We start from the raw sequence: 20,431 nt of genomic DNA on the forward strand, positions 1-20,431 counted from the left end.
CTCTTTAAAAGAAGTTCAGCATATCTCTGACCTTGGAATCTAGGGATAACTGGCTTCTCAGCAATCTGCCATATGTGTAGTTGTTTTAATATTGGATGCTGAGAAGAAATAAACCAAGTGGGAATATAGGGAGAGTGGGAAGAAAGAGACCCACTTACAAAAACAAATATACACTTCTCTTCTGTATGCACGATTACTCTCGCCACACAGTCTCTCAGTGGTGTGTATTTCTGTTTAAACACACACAGTTTCTAATTTACGTATGACTTCTGGCTCATCTCACTCCCACTCAACTGAAAATCTTCATGCTCTGTGAGAGGGCAGATTCTGCAACCTCTGATTCGTAAATGATTTCCAGTCGACTTCTCTCTCTAAGAGCTATTAATTCATTAGCACTACTTTCCTATAGCCATGTTCTATCTGCCTGTCTGAATGAATAAATGGGAATGCACTGCTCATGTACATGTATTTGTGTCTTTTAAACAGGACACCTGCAATGATTGGCTGTTCCTTTGTTGTGGATCGTGAGTATTTTGGAGAAATCGGACTGCTTGACCCAGGCATGGAGGTCTATGGAGGAGAGAACATTGAGCTTGGTATGAGGGTAAGTAGGGTCCTGACCAAAGCCATATTTGTACACTAATGTCTTTATTTGCCTTAGATAAGCAAAGAATGGCAGTAGAGACAAAGAAGTGTCTGCCTGTTCTTTTGAGACATTCACAGACCAGTGTATTCTCGTAATTGGAATTCATTGAGCTGTGTAGCATATGAGACCCTCACAGAAATTACAATTCATGAATCTGGCGCCACCCTTCTTGTTAATTCACAGGTGACAATATACTGTAAGTAAGTCTATCTACAAAGCTTGAGCATTTAACATACGTTTAATTACATTTCTTCATGCTTCCATGCCCAAGGTGTCCTACTAGAGACTGTTTTGGGTGTAAGCATGCCCATTTCCCACTCCATCAAGGCGTAAATGCATTGCCCACAGGAAATGAAAGTACTCAGTGCCAATTTACACAGACTCAAATGCTTTAAAGGCAGTAGAGTACAAAGCAAGTAGATTCCTGCAGCTGCAGCCCTGAGAGAAATTTCATGGCCCACATGGTCTGTGAGCCTGTGGAGAATTGAACTTGTTTAAATTCAGAAACTGTTCTTTCTGTAGGGTGTCGAATATCCTTGGAAGATTTGCATAATTTGGATAAAAATCCTTTAATTCGTTTTAAAGATCCAGTGCCAGTGTTGGTTGACAGAAAAGTCTTTTCAGCCTGAAGATATATTGAACTATAAAGACGAATAGTTTGAAATGTTTGAAATGTCTAATTGAAGGTGGTTTAAATTGTCTGTTTGTTAAGTCTCAGTGACAGTTGATACAATAGCAGACTGTATGAGAGTCACTTGTGGCAGTGGTGGCTGGTGATAATTATTTTTGGGTCGGGCGGGGCGAAAATAAATACAAATACATTTCAGATGTTTGAGGTCTCTTACCCCCGTTGTTGTCCACAAAACTTCAGTGCCGACACTTTTAAATAAAAGACAGGGAAAGCAAAAAAGGGCATTGCTAACATCACATCCAGCCAGCCACCTCCGTTTCTCATAACAAGCGCGGGTGAAGCTCCGGGTGTAGCCTCGTCCTCTGTCAGTGGCCTGCTGTTGGATTTGTAAATCGGGTTGGTCCAGTCCGAGAACCTTTATCCTTTTTTTTCTTTCAGCGAACGCCTTATGAAAGGGTTTTTTTGTAAATCAATGACAGAAGTTGGTTTAACTGCTGCCATTATCTCTACGAAAGTGATCAGCCTAGCAAGGTTTTGGCGGAATCGCGGGCGCACTCGCAGTAGTGGCCAAGAGCGTAAAGTTGAATGACAGGCGATGAGAACCAATCAGATTGGATAAAATAACATGTATCAGCAGCGACCAGCGTCCGGAGGAGAATCTTTAAGAAACCAATTAGAGACCAGCTTCAGGTCACATGCTGCCTGAAAATTTAAGGACTTTAAGACATCCATTTGTCCGGCGTCCGTCGCCCATGAAACATATTGAAAAACATAGAAAATAGTTTTTATTAAATGCTGAGGCTCTTACTATCAGCCTGCACATCGTATGAGTAAACTATTTTATTTGTATTTAATTTTTATATCATTTTTGTATACATGTATATTTCTGAAATTTTGATGGGGGCGGCGCCCCAGCGCCTCAAAATACCAAAATCATCATCAACAGTATTGCTGAAACGTCAGAGGCATTGTTTTTCCATTATTTTCAATCGATTGGTATTGATTGAAATTGCACCGTGACTATTTGCACCCCAATAGTCTGGAGAATAGTGCACATGTTCTGATATTTTGCGTAGCTGCTTATGTGCTGATACATGATTTTAAAGACATTTTTGTTTGCTTTTTGTACAATAAATTATAAAGTATTGAGTTTGGTCAGGCACATCCTGGCTGATTCAAGCAGCAAAATAAGACTTGATATTTTTATTTGTATTGTAAGTTGTTCGGATATTTACGGATATTTCATGGACCACTTTTGAGGAGTTTATATCTGTTATCTCTGTAAAGCTGCTTTGAAACAATGTCTATTGTAAAAAGCGCTATATAAATAAAGGTGACTACTTGACTTGACTTGACTTAACTTAATCTGCTTGCAATCACAATCATTCTCTATAGGGCACAGCTCATTGGTTCCTACCATATCAGTAGCCAATGAGCTCGATGCTCAGCCTTCAAATACTTGGTTAGCATTTTCTGTAAAAGTTGCAGTGCGCATCATAAAACCCTTACCTTCCCCAGCCCCACCTGTATAGATCTGCTACGGGTAATTCATAAAGGATATTTTGGACAGCAGCAGCATGTCTTACTTGCAAACAGCAAAAAGTGGCACAGGCTTATCCCACTCTATCCTATTTTACCGTAAGCATGTGATCTGCATGTTTCCCCAAAATTTGCATGAGCCCAGCAGACAATGTGAATTCCATTTGTTCCTTACATGCTGCAGAGGGCTTATTGTAACAGAAAAAAATTGACAGAATAGCCAGTTTTGCAAATGCATACCAGCTTTGAAATAAACCAAATAATTATTGATGCCAAACACAGTGATGGAAGATGTGATCCATCTCAGCCTCTGATTAATCCTCTGAAGCTGATGCAGCTCATTCAAGGGGAATGACATTTGACTGACAGCAACATATTCCATAATTAACCTTACCTTATGCCACACCAAATAGACAACCTCAGTTCACTTCTTAAAGTGATTCAGAGGTGGGGAGTCGAAGAGAAGATATTGTAGAGAAATTGGCACTGATTAAATAGGTTATATGAAGACTAAAAAACATTAGGAAATATGTGCAGCGGTATGATGGGAGTTTGTGTGAAGTGTACCAAATGCCCACAAGGGAAATTAAAACTGCTTTAAAGGGGAACTATGCAGTTTTTTTTAGCTTAGCTTAACTTAGCTTCGGAGTTATTGGAATGGATATATGACTTTTTTCGGGTTGAATGGTAGCCATCCAGTATCCGGCTAGCTATAAGAACAAGGTAGGGATGGAGTTTTTTACACTATCGTCATGGCTAAGCCGGCATATAAGAAGCAGAAAGTTAGGAAAGCATTGTCGGAGGAACAGAGAAAGAGGAAACGGCAGACTGACCGAGCAAGGAGTCAGACACGAGTAAACATCGGACCTGCGTTTTCAGAATGGCGAAAAAACAAAGAAAGCGCGGTCGGAAGAGTCTAGAAAAAGGAAACGAGAATCTGATAGCGTGAGGAACCGGAGAAGAGTCCCACTTGGTCAGGCTTTCACTTTTAAAGTTGATTCCTGCAATTATCATGAGAACAGTTGGTAATATCTCACATAATTATCAGGACATAAATAAGCCTACACATTGTAAATAGTGTAAATGAGCGCAATGTGCAAACTATTATGATAAATTGCAATAATAATGTCTAACGACATTGTCAATGTCAACATCATAACGGACATTGTTACAAAATAATGCGACGTACATGTAACTTTATTGAAGTTATCTGGCATTTTGTAATTTTTACATTACACTCAAAAAACACAAATGAAATTATACAGTAGGCCTAGGCTATAGGGTATTTACTTGTTATTTAGCTGCAATCATGTAAAAGCGTTATAAGCCAACAAACGCGGTTGGCTACTTAATTATTATAAAGTGCAGAGGCGCTCTGCGTGAGTGGTATTTACGACAGTAACATTAAATACAAGTACTCTACAGTGACTCTAGGGGTCGCTGTTTGACAAAAACGGAATTCCTGCATAGTGTGCCTTTAAAGTGGCTCAGAAAGAGCTAAATTGACACTTACAGCCCAAAGTTATTGCATTTTAGTGTAGGCCTATATCAGTTAAATTGTATCTTGAATTGACATTTTGCTCTTTTACCAATGTAAGTAGAAGTTCATATACTGGGGAAAGGGGACTCACAGGGATCCGCTGAGTGGTATTTTATAGGATGAGGATTATCAACAAATGTGTTTACTTTCTTTACCAACTGCACATTTTTGGACTTTGTGCCTTTAATTTACATGTATGCACTTAGCTGATGCAGTTATTTGATTGACACTACTGAACTTACAGTTTGTGAAGAAGCAATACGGCACAAAATTCTGTAGTGAAATCTTGTATTATAGTGTGATATATAAACATTAGGGCTGTCAAAATTAATTTGTTTATATATAACTAAAATATAACTTTTTTGTTGTTTTGTCTTCTTCAGTATTGTCAATGATTAAAAAAATGACCTATGGCCATAAATGGAGACATCTTTTAAAAGATTTATATAGATTTCACAATTTTCTGCCGTCTTTTTTCCTGCTTTATTCAGGTCTGATGCGAGACTCTGTTGCTCAGATACAGAGCCAATTCTGCAGAACCTTTTTTAATGATTCAAAGGACGTAATGAGATGGATTTCATGTAGAATCGCATGTAAAACACAACCTAAACAGAGGATAAAGCAAGTCAGACCTCCAGTGACTTTGGTCCTTGCTTCAAACCTTCCAAAAGGGAGCAATATTTTCATTGTGAACAGAGGCGAGAAGGTCTTTTCCATCTGTGGTTGCTTCACTTCACACCCACACGCACACATACGTATGCTGAAAGGCAAATACAAAACAAACCAGTGAAGAGAGAGAAGGAAGATGACCTTTGGATCATGTTGGCGAATTGTAGCTTTTAAATCTTTCTGAGCAGCTTCTTTGCTTGAGGTTGTATTGTACATTCACAATTGGTTTGTCCTTTGGTCAATCGAATACAGCTTTAATGGACTCAAAGGCATATATTTTGTCCTGTTGATATGCGCTATGGGAAGCTGCTCAGTTTCTGAGAGACTGTCTCTCGTTGCTTTATGCAGATAGATGGAATTCATTTGCATAACTAACTAGTGACTATGGATCAGTGCAGCTTTTCTCTTTAATTGGGTTATTGGGAGAATATGTTTTTAGCTGTTTTAGAAAACTGTCTGAGACACGGAGACAGAAAGCTTTCTTTAGGAGCACATTCACCTGTCTACGTGTATTATATTTAAGAAGATCAGCAAACTCTGAAATGTGTACAATCTCAGAACTCTTTAAGAATCATATACATTTCAAGGTAATATCCCAACAGATCTGATATAACCAGCTGGACAACAAAGAACTCATCATAACTGGAATGTAGTCTGATTTGTTTTAAAAGGGTCAATAATGAGCTATGACTTTTTCCTGACATTTTTTTATTTTATTTTGTATTTTATTTCAATATGGTATTGCTGTAGAAATGTTGCAAATTGATGCCTTATTTGGTTTTGAATCATGTTAGGTTTGAACTTAAGTTTAACAGTTTTGAAAAGAGTATGTAACATGAAAATTGGCCTGTAACATTGATTTTGATTTCTTTGATTTTTTTTTTTTGTGGTGGCTGTGTCTAAGTGAGAAAACAGTTTAAAAAAATTGAAATAAATAGTCGTTGGATGCATTTTGTGACAAAGCAATGATAAATGATACACAATTTTGTGTTCAATGTGTGAAGAGTGACCTAAGTATTGAGAAATTCATTCACATCATTAAATTTAACTGTTTGTGTGGAACATTTTCTCACTGCGTAAAGTAGCTTTGTAAAGAGCTTGTTAATGAAGGATGGGGAACTGCAAACTTTATTGGACTTGACAGTGAACTAAAAAAAACATTAGTAAGAGTGGCTGCTCATTTTACATGAAGGTTTACATAGAGTATTTTTCCTCACTAAAAAAAGTTTAACACCATATTCATTTTAAAGATGATTGCCATAAAAGTAGTCCAGCAAAAATAGGAAAAAGTGGGGGGAAAACCCCCAAAACAAAACTAAATTAGGAGTTAATCAGTTGTGTCAATGCATTTTTTTCTGAAAAAGGTTGTTTTGGACTGTATTTGCATCTTTGGTGACTTTACGATTGAGAAATACTATAAGAAGTGCACTACATCTCTTCTGCACTCCTTCGCATTGAGAGCTTGCGGTCCTCTGTCTTCCACTAACCGTGACATTAATGGAACTAGCTATGCATTCACTGACTTTCATTAGCTGTGGAAATACTTTCAACTTCAGCACCACTGATCCATAGTGCAACCTTGGTGTACAAAATCAATCTCAGAGTAGTAGAATCCTGTTATGTTCTTACTGCCAGACGACACATGCTGTAGGTCTACCTTTTTCCTTCTCTCTCTCTACAATGAATACTCCATTGTATGCTTTGTTCAAGCTCAATAAAAGCCTACTTTCTGTCACGGAAAAGACAAAAGACAACAAATTAACTTGTTAGCCCTCACTGTTTGGATTGGAGTTGTGTAAAGAGACTGCCCACTCTCTGAGAAGGAAGTCAAAGGACCTAAATTACAATTCTAAGATAAAAACCATCAAAATTGGAGTTATTAGCATTAAAGTTATCTATATGCTAATGCACTTCTAAATGTTGACAAAATTCAATTTTAGCAGACAATTTTCATTGAACCAAAAACTAAATAAATTGTTTGGAGAGACATATTAATTTTTGTCAAATAAAATGCTCTTAGAATGAGAATGTTGCATTCCCTTTAAATAAACACTAACTGCTTCTGAATCAGAACATCAAATCATGGTTTGTCGGTTGTCTCTATTGCTTTTGTCTGTTGTCAAGAAAGGCTCAAGCTTTAAATGTCCCACTGCAACTCCCTGTTTCAATAGGATATAAATTAATACATTAAAGAGGCCACGTTATGCCCTTTTACAAAGTCTTGATTTTGTTTTTAGGGTTTACTAGAATAGATTTTCATCCTTGAATGTTCATAAAACATAATTTTTTACATATTTTACATTATTGCAACACCTCTCTTTCCAGTCTGTTGGAAACGCTCTGGGGTGTGTTTCCCGTACAACGACGTAACTCTTTGCTTAACTACCATAGTATGATGCATTGTTGAAGAAATTGACTAGCTCAATACTGTTTCCCAAAACTATACTGTCGCAATTTGGTCATTCAACCATGTTTGTTAATGATGTCACGCAGGTGGTGGAGTAATAACTTCTTTTAATTAAACTGTTTGAGATCGAATTAACGCTGGATGTTTTGATATAAATTACAGACATGGCATCTGAGGACTATTTCTAATTTTTCTCAGTTTTTTCTCAGTTATTTTGCTTTATTTCCAGATTCAATCATAGGCTCATTCTTACATACTAGAGCACGGTCGCACATGGCAGTCTTCAAAAACTGTGCTTTAAATCTCTTGACAAACTAAAAAACGTAAATGACATTGTATGTATTATAAATAAAAGACACAGATTGTACTGAATGTCAGCTTGCTTATTTTGCTCAAGATAAGGATTTATTGAGTCCAAATGTCATGCAAACACGAAACTATGCTTCTTATCACAGGTAGAGAGCTGTCATTCCAACCACACAACTTTGCGATGCTGTTTGCGAATGTTCGTTGGAACGATGGTTTCAGGAAACACCAACTCGTTAAACTATGCGGATAACGACAGAACTTGAGACCATAGTTGGCTAACGATGCTTTCGTGAAACGCACCCCTGATTAGTTCCGGACCCTCCTTCCGAAAGTGTAATGTGCTCTGATTGGTCGCCTAGATGAGTGTGTTGCGATTGGTCAACTGCTTCAAGCAGGTTTGGGAAATGTCAAGCTCCTTACCATAATCATGAGTTTTTAACACACGAACGCAACCAGGCCTCGTCCCTTTTTCTGCATATACCTTGGCCGGGATTTATTTAAATTCATTTTTGTGGCGTGTTTTTGCGAAGAAAACTCAAAACTACAATCAAGGCGTTTCAGGGGTTCAGAAACAGTGCTTACTTATATAGAGAGAGAATAACTCCATTTGGGGTGAACTTTGAAACTTTGGAGACCTTTTTCATGCTCAAACAGCAACATTACACACTAAAGAAAGTTGAAAATGTAAAAAAGCCCAATAGGGCATATTTAAAGAAAATGCACAGATGCATATAGCACACGATTTGTTAGCAAGGTATTGTTTTTTTAAGGATTTAATATTCAGCTCTGCATATTAGTATGTGCATAAGTAAATGTTTAAAGAGAGTCGATGTAATGCATTTCAGTGGCTTCTTTCATATCCTGCTATAACCTCTGTTTTTACGCTTGCTTCTGAATTACAGGGTATCGCTGAATAAATAATAACATTTATGTAAGACGTCCTCAATAAAAATAGTCTCTTTTACTGTTTAGATTTGACCTTCTTTGCTTACTTGCGGGAGTGATTTCGTATGATTGAAGGGACGGTAGGTCAGTGGCATGCAGGTCACGTTCCTGCACATCTTCCTGCAGAGCTCCTCCAGAACATTAGTAAAACAAATCAGACTCTCTTTGGACTCAGGAGCCATGTTGATGAAATGATGATTGTTGAAGAGCACTGGCAGAAACACATTTACCTCATGCCGAGAGGGAGGGATTGTCATTATTGAATTCCACTTTTTTTTTTCAGCCGCAATTAAGTGGTCTGGAGAAGAGGCATCAAGGTCAAAAAACACATGCAGAACAAGATGGTGGAAAAGAAGTCTTTTATGTTCACCAAGGCTGGATTTATTTGATCAAAATACAGTAAAAAGTAATATTTTGAAATATTATTAGAATTTAAAATAACTGTTGCAATATTTTGTAAAATGTAATTTGTTTCTGGGACGGCAAAGCTGAATTTTCAGCTGTCATCAATCTTCACTGTCAGATGATCCTTCAGATATCACTGTAATATGGATTTTGTCATTTAGAAATCTTTCTTCTTCTTCTTCTTCTTCTTCTTCTTCTTCTTCTTCTTCTTCTTATTATTATTATTATTATTATTATTATTATCAGTGTTGAAAACTGTTGTGTTGCTCAAATATTCTGGGGAAACTGTGATACATTTAAAGTTCAAAATAACAGAATTTTATTTAATATAGCATTTTTTTTTAACAATATAAAAGTCTTTTACTGTCACTTTTAATCAATTGAATGCATCCTTGCTGGATAAAATTGTTACAGTTTTTTCAAATTGCTTACACACTAAAAGTGTCATGGTTGTCAAAAACAGGACGGAAGCAATCGCAGGTCTAACTCAGTTCTTTATTGAACAGTGAAAAGATTGACAGGAACACGGGTGTGGACTGATGACGCAGGGACCTCGATGGTCGAAGACGAACCCGTGAAGTGCAGTGGAAACCCAAACGACAATCCAACGAAGAGACGACGACAAATCCAACAGGAACACCACACGGAGAGACAAACATCCAACGAATCCGACAGGAACACCACACGGAGAGACAACATCCAACGATCTGACAAAGGAGATGAGAGAACTGTGAGAATATATGGTGAGATGAGATCGGCTGCAGCTGGTGATGTGATGACGATCAGCTGGAGCGGATCAAGGAATGACACTCATTCACGCCCACTACACACGTGCTTTCATACAACAACATAAACACGAGACGAGAAGGAAACAATGAACTTGTATACCGTGACAGTACCCCCTCTCCTAGGAACGCCTCCTGGCGTTCCCAGACTCCCTTACCTGTCGATTGAAATCATCGATCAGAGAGTGATCCAGGATGTCTCTAGCCGGAACCCAACTTCTCTCCTCCGGACCGTAACCTTCCCAGTCCACCAAGTACTGAAATCCACGTCCCCTCCGTCTAGAATCCAGAATGCGATTTACCGAATAGGTGGTCTCCCCATCTACGAGACGCGGCGGGGGGGGGACCGGGACTGGCGGATTAATGCGAGCATGAAACACAGGCTTGATTTTTGAAACATGGAAAACGGGGTGAACCCTCCTGTACGCTGGAGGTAAACTAAGGCGGACTGTCACCGGACTAATGATCTTGGTGACAGTGAACGGGCCAATGAATTTGGGGGCAAGCTTATTAGAGACGGATCGGAGAGGAATGTTCTTAGTTGAAAGCCACACTTTTTGACCAACGACGTATACGGGAGGCTTTGACCGGTGGCGATCGGCCTTAGCCTTGGTGCGCGCCCCCACTTGGAGTAGAGCCTCACGGGCTCTAGTCCAAGTGCGGTGACACCTCTGGATTAAGGCGTGAGCGGAGGGGACCGCGACCTCGGATTCCAGACTAGGAAAAATAGGTGGCTGGTAACCTAAACTACACTCAAACGGAGATAGGCCCGTAGCCGACACTGGTAACGTATTGTGGGCGTACTCCACCATGGAAATCTGTTGACTCCAAGAGGAAGGATTCTTAGAAACCAAACATCGCAACACCCTTTCCAGATCTTGGTTGGCTCTCTCGGTCTGACCATTGCTCTGGGGGTGGAACCCTGAGGACAGACTAACCGTCGCCCCCAGTAACTTACAAAATTCTTGCCAAAATTTGGACACAAACTGGGGTCCTCTGTCAGAGACCACGTCCATCGGGAGGCCATGTAAGCGAAAGATGTGGTCAATGACTGTCAACGCTGTCTCCTTAGCTGAGGGTAATTTGGGTAAGGGAATGAAATGAGCCGCCTTCGAGAACCGGTCCACCACAGTCAAAACGACTGTGTTGCCCTGGGAGGGCGGGAGGGCGGTGACAAAATCTAGAGCGATATGGGACCAGGGTCTCGAAGGGACAGGCAGCGGTTGAAGGAGCCCATCAGGCGGACGATTGGAAGTCTTACCAGTGGCACAGACCGAGCAAGCCAAAACAAAACTGTGGATGTCACGAGCCATAAGTGGCCACCAAAATCGTTGCTTGACTAAAAACTTAGTACGATTAACTCCTGGATGACAAGCCACGTTGGAGCAATGACCCCACTGTATAACGTCGGACCGTAATCCCTCCGGCACAAATAAGCGATTCGGTGGGCAACCGGGCGGAGGCATTACCCCTTCTAAGGCCGTCTTGACCTTCAATTCGATCTCCCATACGAGTGTGGAAACAAATAGGGTTTCCGGTAAAATGCACTCGGGAGTAGACGGGCGTTCGGAACGATCAAAAATGCGAGATAAAGAGTCGGGTTTGATGTTCTTAGAACCCGGGCGGTACGAGAGAGAAAAATCAAAACGACCGAAAAAAAGTGCCCACCGAGCCTGCCTGGAGTTCAATCTTTTGGCGGTTCTGATGTACTCTAGATTCTTGTGATCGGTCCAGACGATAAAAGGAACCCCCGCACCTTCTAACCAATGACGCCATTCCTCCAACGCTAACTTGACTGCCAACAACTCCCTGTTACCAATGTCGTAATTGCGTTCGGCTGGGGATAATCGATGAGAAAAAAACGCGCAAGGATGCATCTTATCGTCTGCGGGCGAACGCTGGGACAGGACTGCTCCTACCCCCACCTCTGATGCGTCGACCTCCACCACGAACTGACGTGAAGAATCAGGGGCAACGAGGATGGGAGCTGAAACAAAGCGGCTCTTGAGTTTGGCAAACACAGCCTCGGCTGTATCTGACCACCTGAACGGAGTTCTGGGGGAGGTCAAGGCAGTCAGAGGTGCGGCTAGTTGGCTGAAGTTGCGAATGAAACGCCGATAGAAGTTGGCGAACCCCAGAAACCTCTGCAGGGCCTTACGAGAATCTGGACTTGGCCACTCTACCACAGCCTTAACCTTCTCAGGGTCCACACGCATTCCCTCAGACGAAATGATGTATCCTAGAAAAGGAACAGACTGTGCATGAAAATCGCATTTCTCCGCCTTGACAAAAAGCCCATTCTCTAGCAACCTCTGAAGCACTCGTCGAACGTGTTGCACATGTTCCTGGAGAGACGAGGAAAATATCAATATGTCATCCAGGTAAACATATATGAACTGATCTATCATGTCTCGCAACACGTCATTGACCAGTGCCTGGAAGACTGCTGGGGAGTTGGACAGCCCGAAAGGCATGACCAAGTATTCAAAGTGCCCCCTGGGGGTGTTAAAGGCAGTCTTCCATTCATCCCCCTCCCTAATGCGAACCAGATGATAAGCGTTACGCAAGTCCAATTTCGTGAAAACAGACGCTCCCTGCAACCTCTCGAAGGCTGAAGACATTAACGGCAAAGGATAAGTATTCTTTACCGTGATGTTATTCAGCCCCCGGTAGTCAATACAAGGTCGCAGAGACCCGTCCTTCTTTCCCACAAAAAAGAACCCCGCCCCCGCCGGAGAAGAGGAAGGACGGATGAAACTGGTTGCCAGAGAATCAGAAATATATTTCTCCATAGCCTCCCTCTCCGGATTGGAAAGCGAATATAACTTGCCCTTAGGCGGAGACTTACCTGGCAGTAAATCTATGGCACAGTCATAGGGACGATGCGGAGGAAGAGAAGCAGCCCGAGACTTACTGAACACTTCCTTCAGATCGTGGTACTCCTCGGGCACGTTAGACAAGTCCCCTGCCTCCTCCTGTAACACAAAAACAGGCACAGACGGACAAGCAGACATCAGACAAGACTTATGACATTCCTTGCTCCACTCCAGAATAGCTCTTTGCTGCCAGTCCACACGAGGGTTGTGATGAATGAGCCAGGGGTGTCCAAGAACTACAGGTGCCAGGGGGGAATCCAGTATATAAAAAAAAATAGTTTCTGAGTGATTGCCTGAGGTGATGAGTGTGATGTTTTCGGTGATGAGCGAGATGATGGGAAGTTCTTGACCATTTAATGCGTGTACTGCAATCCTCTGTGTGAGTGGTTTAAGGGGAATCTGAAGTCTATGTGCAAAAGTACTGTCCATAAAATTACCCTCAGCCCCGGAGTCCAGAAGTGCTTGACAGTCGTGCTGGTGAATTGACCATCTCAGTCTTACCGGAAGGAGGGTAGATGTGGATGAGGTCTTCTCGGCGGAGATCCCACCCGATAGTAGCCTCATACTTACTATCGGGCTTGGCCTTTTACCGGGCAGTTGTAGGCAAAGTGTCCCGAACCTCCACAGTATAGGCAGAGGCCCTGGGACCTCCGCCTTTCCCTCTCCTCCCGGGAAAGCCGAGCTCGACCCACCTGCATGGGTTCGTGATCGAAGACTGGGCTGACCACGTCCCTGCCACTGGACCGTTGACCCTCTGCTCCAGCTGGAGACCAAATGGACGGTGCTCTTCCCCCGACTCTGGTGATGCGAGCGTCCACCCTCAGAGCGAGCTCGACGAGTCCATTCAGCGTCGTGGGGAGGTCCAGGGCGTAGATCTCCCTCTGGACGCGGTCAGCCAACCCATGCAGGAACATGTCCCACTGCGCCGCCTCGTTCCACTGGCTTTCGGCCGCCAGGGTGCGGAACTCGATCGAATAGTCCGAGACCGACCTGTCACCCTGACGGAGGTCGGCCAACACCCTGGCAGCCTCTCTCCCCGCGACGGCCCGATCGAACACCCGTCTCATCTCTGAGGAGAGTGCCTGGAACGAGGCACAGCAAGGGTCTTGATTTTCCCACACCGCTGTCCCCCATAACGCCGCCTTTCCGGTCAACAAGGTAATGACAAATGCCACCTTGGCTGGCTCATTATTGAAAGTTCTCGGTTGCAGTGCAAAATGCATGGCACAACGTGTCAGAAATGCTCTGCAGTAAGCAGACTCACCAGCGTATGATTCAGGAACAGGTAGGCGTGGCTCTGATGTCGTAGCGATCGCTGGTGGTGTGGGGGGAACAGCTGGTGTGGGTGGCGCAGCGGGAGCACGAAGTAGTTGGATCTGCTGGGTGAGCTCGGACACCTGCGTCACCAAAGCTTGTACCGCACGACCCGTGTCCCCTAAATTCCTCTCCTGAGAATCCATTCTTCTCGCGCTGTGCTGAAGGAATTCCTCCAACGAGGTCGGCGAACCTGCTGCTTCCATAGCACGGTCAGATCGTTCTGTCATGGTTGTCAAAACAGGACGGAAGCAATCGCAGGTCTAACTCAGTTCTTTATTGAACAGTGAAAAGATTGACAGGAACACGGGTGTGGACTGATGACGCAGGGACCTCGATGGTCGAAGACGAACCCGTGAAGTGCAGTGGAAACCCAAACGACAATCCAACGAAGAGACGACGACAAATCCAACAGGAACACCACACGGAGAGACAAACATCCAACGAATCCGACAGGAACACCACACGGAGAGACAACATCCAACGATCTGACAAAGGAGATGAGAGAACTGTGAGAATATATGGTGAGATGAGATCGGCTGCAGCTGGTGATGTGATGACGATCAGCTGGAGCGGATCAAGGAATGACACTCATTCACGCCCACTACACACGTGCTTTCATACAACAACATAAACACGAGACGAGAAGGAAACAATGAACTTGTATACCGTGACAAAAAGTGGAACTTGAGGCCCACTCAGTGAAACCATTTACAAACTTTTTGCACAACTCTAAACACAGTTCCCTTTCAGGTGCTCACTTTCGACGTAGTCGAAGAAAGTGAGTGCTTCACTGGTAAAGGCTGCACCATCCCTGTCAGTGTTGCCGCGATCATTCCCCTGTGTGCTCCGGCACTGGTGAGAATTTTTCATTTCCTGACAGAGCAACACGGGTGTGTTTGTGTCTTTTTTCAAGATTTCATTCCAACTGTGCGTTTCTGGATGCGGTCGTTCCCTGTTCCTCTCCGACGGTCACAATTGTTGCATCACGTGTTTGGGATTACAGCACGCTGAAGCAGGTTTTGTGGATGGTTCATGTTCCCATTGCGGGAATATGACTGTCGCGGTGTTGAGATCAAGACTCGCCTTCGTCCGCGAAGCTGGAGTCCCCATTACCATGCCCCACCCCCGGGTGCCTTGTGGGATGGGTGATCAGAGGATAGTGATGGATTTCTCGCCTGGTAACCATTCCCTGTGGGCTCCTCACTCCTCAATCCCACCGCAGCCGTTGGAATTTCCTGTTGAACGTGCTGGTCCCTCTGTAATGGACCGATCAGCCGTTTCAATTGGGGTTCCCCCAGAGGATAGGATGTCGATAGCAGCATCGGAGGGTGAGCTGGCCTCTGGAGATGATGACTCGGCTGGGTTATCTCCCTCTGGGAGTGTAACGTTGCCCCAGCCGGATCCAGAATTGTCAGCTATGCTGAAATGGGCCGCCGAGGATGCCGGGCTCGAGTGGAGTTATCCACTGTGTTCCGTTCAGTCTCGGTTGGAGAATTAGTATCTTGGGGCGGGCCGCGCTGGTTCTCAGCTCGCCATCCCAGTGCCTTTCTTTCCCGAAGTGCACGGAGAGCTTACCAGGTTGTGGACGGCACCTTTCTCTGCCAGAAACTGCCTGAATGGCTTTTCCCACCCTCACTACCTTTGACGGAGGACCGGTGAAGGATTGCGAGGCTATCCCTCCAGTGCATCAGTCCGTCGCGATACAGGCGTTTTGGACAAGGGGATTTCAGGTGTCTCAGGCGTCTCCCCCCTAAGACCGGTGAATTCTCGTCCGTTCCGACGGGCAGAGCTTACAAAGCTTTGGGCAAGATGCCTCCTCTTTGCGTGCCATAGTGCTGCTACAGGTCTATCAGGCTAGGGCACTCATGGACATGCAAAAGGGTAGCCCAGACCATGCGCTCATAGGTGAGCACCACACTGCATCCGACCTTGTCCTGCGGGGCACGAGTGTCATGGCGTGCGCGATCGGTCTGGGGATGTCCACCTTGGTGGTTCAGGAGCCCCATAGTTAGATCAGCTTTGTTGATATGGCGGATGCGGAAAAGGTTCGGTTCCTGGTCTCCCCAATTTCCCAGGTTTGGCTGGTCGGCGACGCGGCGAATAACTGTGCCCAACAGTTTTCTGACACTCAAGCGCAGACGGACGCCATCCGGCACATCATGCCCCGACGACCAGCTGCTGCCTCCACCCCTCCACCTGCTCGTCACCGAGGGCGTTCCCCTGCTGCCGGTCCTCCTGGGCCTCTGCAACAGCCTCCAGCTAGGCCTCAGCATGGACCCGGCCGCAGTAGGGACGCCCAGCCTGCTCCAGGCGCTGCCAAGCCAGGTGGCAAGCGACAGCGAAAGCATTCCTAAGCGAGCCGGTCAGGGATGGCGGAGGTTGCTCTTGGAGTTGATCACCGATCCACTCCTTCCCTCCGGGTGAAGGCCAGGTGGAGTCTTCGTCTGTGTGTGTGTCTGTTCCACCGATGGCTCCCAAAAAACCAGAGTGAGCGGTACCCACACTTCAAAGGAAGAGCAAATTTCTCTGTTCCTGGGCCCCAAGAGAGCAAGTCTGGCAGTGTGCAAACCCTGTAAAGCCTTGCACCCCTCAGCCCGGTCTTGTTCGCCAGCACGGCAGTTGGGTGCGGTTCGAGGACCCGGACATCCGCCTTCTCACGCATCCCTGGCCGCCTTGTGGAGACAGGTAAGTGTTGTGCACCACACTCAGACCCTGCTTCGGGCCGCCTTTGGGCCTTCCGAGCCGGGTACGTCTGTGATCCCCTGGTCCGGTTCGTGGAAGCCAAAAATTCTTCCCAACCGGCCCAACCTATACTATCAGACTCGGCTTGCGATTCCTTTCTGCTCGGCCTTTGCCTAAGCTCAGTGATATTCATTATACATAGGTGTTGAGCAGATATGCTCCTAAAATTAGTGATCTTTATCACACCTAGGTATTGAGCAATGCTCCTGTCTTGTATGCGCATACCACAGTCTACTGGCAAAGGATGCGATACAGCTGCTCCCTCCAGCAGATATGAAGGCCGGGTTCTATAAACCCATACTTCATTGAACCCTAGAGAGGTGGGTCACGACCATCTTGGTCCTGTGTTAGTTAAGACGGGCCCTTTTTGGAAAGCCTCCGTTCAATTTGTTACACACAGATGTATTTCCAAATGCTCCGTCCCCAAGATTGGTCTGCAGCTTTCGACCTGAGAGACATGTACTTCAGATCTCTATCATTCCGCACCACAGGCCATACTGTGTTCATGCGTTTGAAAGGTGTGAATTATCAGTTCAAATACCTACCCTTCAAGTGCTCATAGCCAGTTGGGTAAAGTAAACTCGTCCACAGGCTGAGGATCTCTTTTCTAGGAGATGGATTAGTTCCAACGCATCTCTGAAAAAGAGTATTTGGATGGTTAGTGCTGTATAGAAGTGAGAAAGGGTCCCACTTAAACTCTTCAGAGGCTCCTGGGGCATATGGTAGACGCAGCCGCTTCACTGCCGTATCAGACCTTTTGATTATCTGGGTCAATGGCTCCTAGAACAAGTGTCTAGGGACAAGGGACACCCCTCGACACAGAAAGACTCTGGCCACAGCTGGCCCCGGGGCCCCCTAGAAATGAGCAGAAATTCCACAGTGAGCCTTCTTGCACACAACTGTGCTAAAGTCAGAGAAGAGATGGAGTAGGTCTTTGCTAGTTGCCTCTTATTGGCCCAACCAGACCTCTCCTCTCGACAGCCCTTCCTGACTCCTTCCTCTGAGTACATTCTCAGGAATGGGGCATGATGATACCCCCGTTTAGACCTTGGAGAGTTCCAGGTCTGGTTCTAATAAGAATGGGACGCAGAGGTTCTGGTTACTACTGCAATAATTTGTATGCCTTAGATAATGCCTTAAATGTTGCCTTAAATAATAGATATGCCTTAAATATGCCTTAAATAATTAGTATGCCATCACTTCTGTGAGAGCACCCTCTCAAAAAATTAGGTTTGCTCCCCCTTAGAAGTGGAACCTATTCATTAAATTGAGTTATTCTCTCCGTGAGGAGAACCCGAAGCACTTCAGTGCTTTCTTTTCTGCTAATGGGTTGGAGTGAGGGCTAACTCCTCCACCTCAAAATGTTGTTGCCTCTGTTTTGACGCACATCAGGATGCAGAAAACTCCCTTGAGCCCTGCAGGCAGTGAGTTAAAAAGTCTCTATCTAGAGGATAGGGACTTGCATGCATTTTCGGTCAATGAATCGTGCCTGGAATTCGGGCCGCCTAACTTACAAGATATTTGAGACCCCGGCCTGGATATGTGCCCAAGGTTCCTACCTCTACGGGACAAGGTGGTGAGCCTGCAAGCGCTGCCCCGGAGGAGGCAGACCCATCCCTGGCTTTTCTCTGTCCGTCCGCTCCATTGCGGTTATACGTGCTCAGAATGCAAAGACTGGACCTGGACCAAATTGCCTGAGAAACAGCTTGGCCAAAAAGCCAATAGTGTCAATATTCAGCTCAAGTCACTTCAGTGTTGATTCAGTTCAGTTCAATAACTGTAAAATTCATCAATTGTGCATGCATACTGTATATACAGTGTATTTATGCACATACACATGTAGTACATATAGTAACTGCTGTAGACTCCACTGCACACTGAACAAGCATTTTTCACATCCATGCGTAGTTTGGTGTGTATGTGGCTAATCATTTTATGTTTGTGTCCAGAGTTACTACACAAAAACACAATTTTTGGAAGAGTTAAAATAGTTTTGAATTATGTGTTTGCTTTTTCAAGAGATGTCTGATGTTTTTGTTGTGTGCATGTTTTGTGTTTTTTTGTGTGTGTAGAGTTTCAAGAAATTGAGCCATAGTTTCAGAAATTGTGTGCAAGCAATTTGAAAAAAACTGTAAAAAGTATGACCCCCAAACTTTTGAGCGGTAGTGTTTAAATGCTTTATTTGAGGGGAAAGCACTAAACAGTGAGATGTATTTCTTGTTTACAAACCATCTGCAATCCAGTTTAATTAGGGATTTCCAAAAACCTACAGCTATCAGAACCAACCCCTGAAGATTGCCAATTGTGGTGAGCAAAATGCGTTCAGCCCAGATTTTGTGGCTGTGTTTGCAGTTACATGATTTGCATAATTCCTTTAGTGAACTGTGTGCTAAAACAATTCAAAAAGCACATGCAAAATAATGGTGCTATCAGCTGGTGCAATTCATTAACTCCTCCCTCTAACTCTTAATCAACCACGTCTGGACAGTGTTTGAGTGATGTATTTCCATTTGTTTAAAAAAAAATCGTTACATCATCTTATCCTCTGAGACACATCCCAACCGTTTGAAAATTCTGCTCCTCCTCTCTCGCTCCCCGAGCATTATATTCTCTGTCTCACTCTCTTTCCCATTCTTCCTATGACAGGGAACAGACAAAGCTTTGCCATATATTATTTTAATCACGTTAATTATATCAGATGGTTTTATGGGATGTACGGTTCAGATCAAGCACTGGCTAATTTAATTGGACCCTCTTGCCAGCCTGTGCTCTCTTTTTCAATGATCAGCCGCCATTGATGATCATTACAATGATAAAAATAGCAATAAAAGGCCTTGACTTAATGCTGTCAGACCAGTTGATAGATAAAAGTGCCACGGTAATTGAAACTGAGATTTCAAAAAGCTACTAAAAACAATTTTGACATCAAGGGCCATATTTTACCGATCTAAGCGCATTGTTTAAAGTGCACGACGCAGTGCTTGTCTGAATCCACTATGCTAGTTTAACGACGGGAAAAATGGTCGGCCTATAAGCGCATATTACTAACACGCTCTTTAAATAACAAAAAAACATATTGCGCTTTTGACTTTGAGCCACTTTTCAGTTGGTCAATGAAGCAGTCTATTTCAGTTGCCTCAAAATAGCAACGCGCCAACAATGTGCCTGAACACTTGTTTTCAGGCCAGCACGCCCATGGGCGCACAAATGACTGCAAATGCATTTGTTATTTAACCAACGTGATGCAGGATGTGAAAATGATAACTGCATCAGGCTGAAATTAGCAAAAAAACACTTTGCGCCAGTTATATGATAGGGCCCCATGTCTCATTACCCAAAAAAGGTTTCCCTGTATAAATTATGCTGCCTAAGGTTAAGGTAAACAGCACAAAAAATGGACCAAACTGACCATACTTTCAGCCAAAATACCACAGTTAATACAATTATTACAGTAAAACTTTGGGAACTTGGTATTGGAAATCAGCGTAAACCAAAAAGGAAACCTAAAAGAGTCCCAAAATCTATGATTTTACTTTAAGATAACCATAGCAACTGTGCTCTTGACAGAAATAGAAGCTAGTCAGCATAAACCAACATATTTGTTAATTGAAATAAAGCTG

General features: G+C 43.9%; 1 protein-coding gene across 1 annotated transcript in view; it reads left to right on the forward strand.

Moving 5' to 3' along the window:
* The window catches only part of galnt9 (polypeptide N-acetylgalactosaminyltransferase 9), a 141,075-nt gene that overhangs the window by 94,402 nt on the left and 26,242 nt on the right, over positions 1-20,431 (forward strand). The window contains exon 6 of the mRNA XM_077241529.1: positions 487-604. Coding sequence (XP_077097644.1) covers positions 487-604 — 118 coding nt within the window. The remainder of the gene's footprint in view (positions 1-486; positions 605-20,431) is intronic.

This window comes from Siphateles boraxobius, unplaced genomic scaffold, assembly GCF_051911475.1.
Source record: "Siphateles boraxobius isolate OS27281-9 unplaced genomic scaffold, OSU_SipBor_1 24, whole genome shotgun sequence".
Classification (NCBI taxonomy): domain Eukaryota; kingdom Metazoa; phylum Chordata; class Actinopteri; order Cypriniformes; family Leuciscidae; genus Siphateles; species Siphateles boraxobius.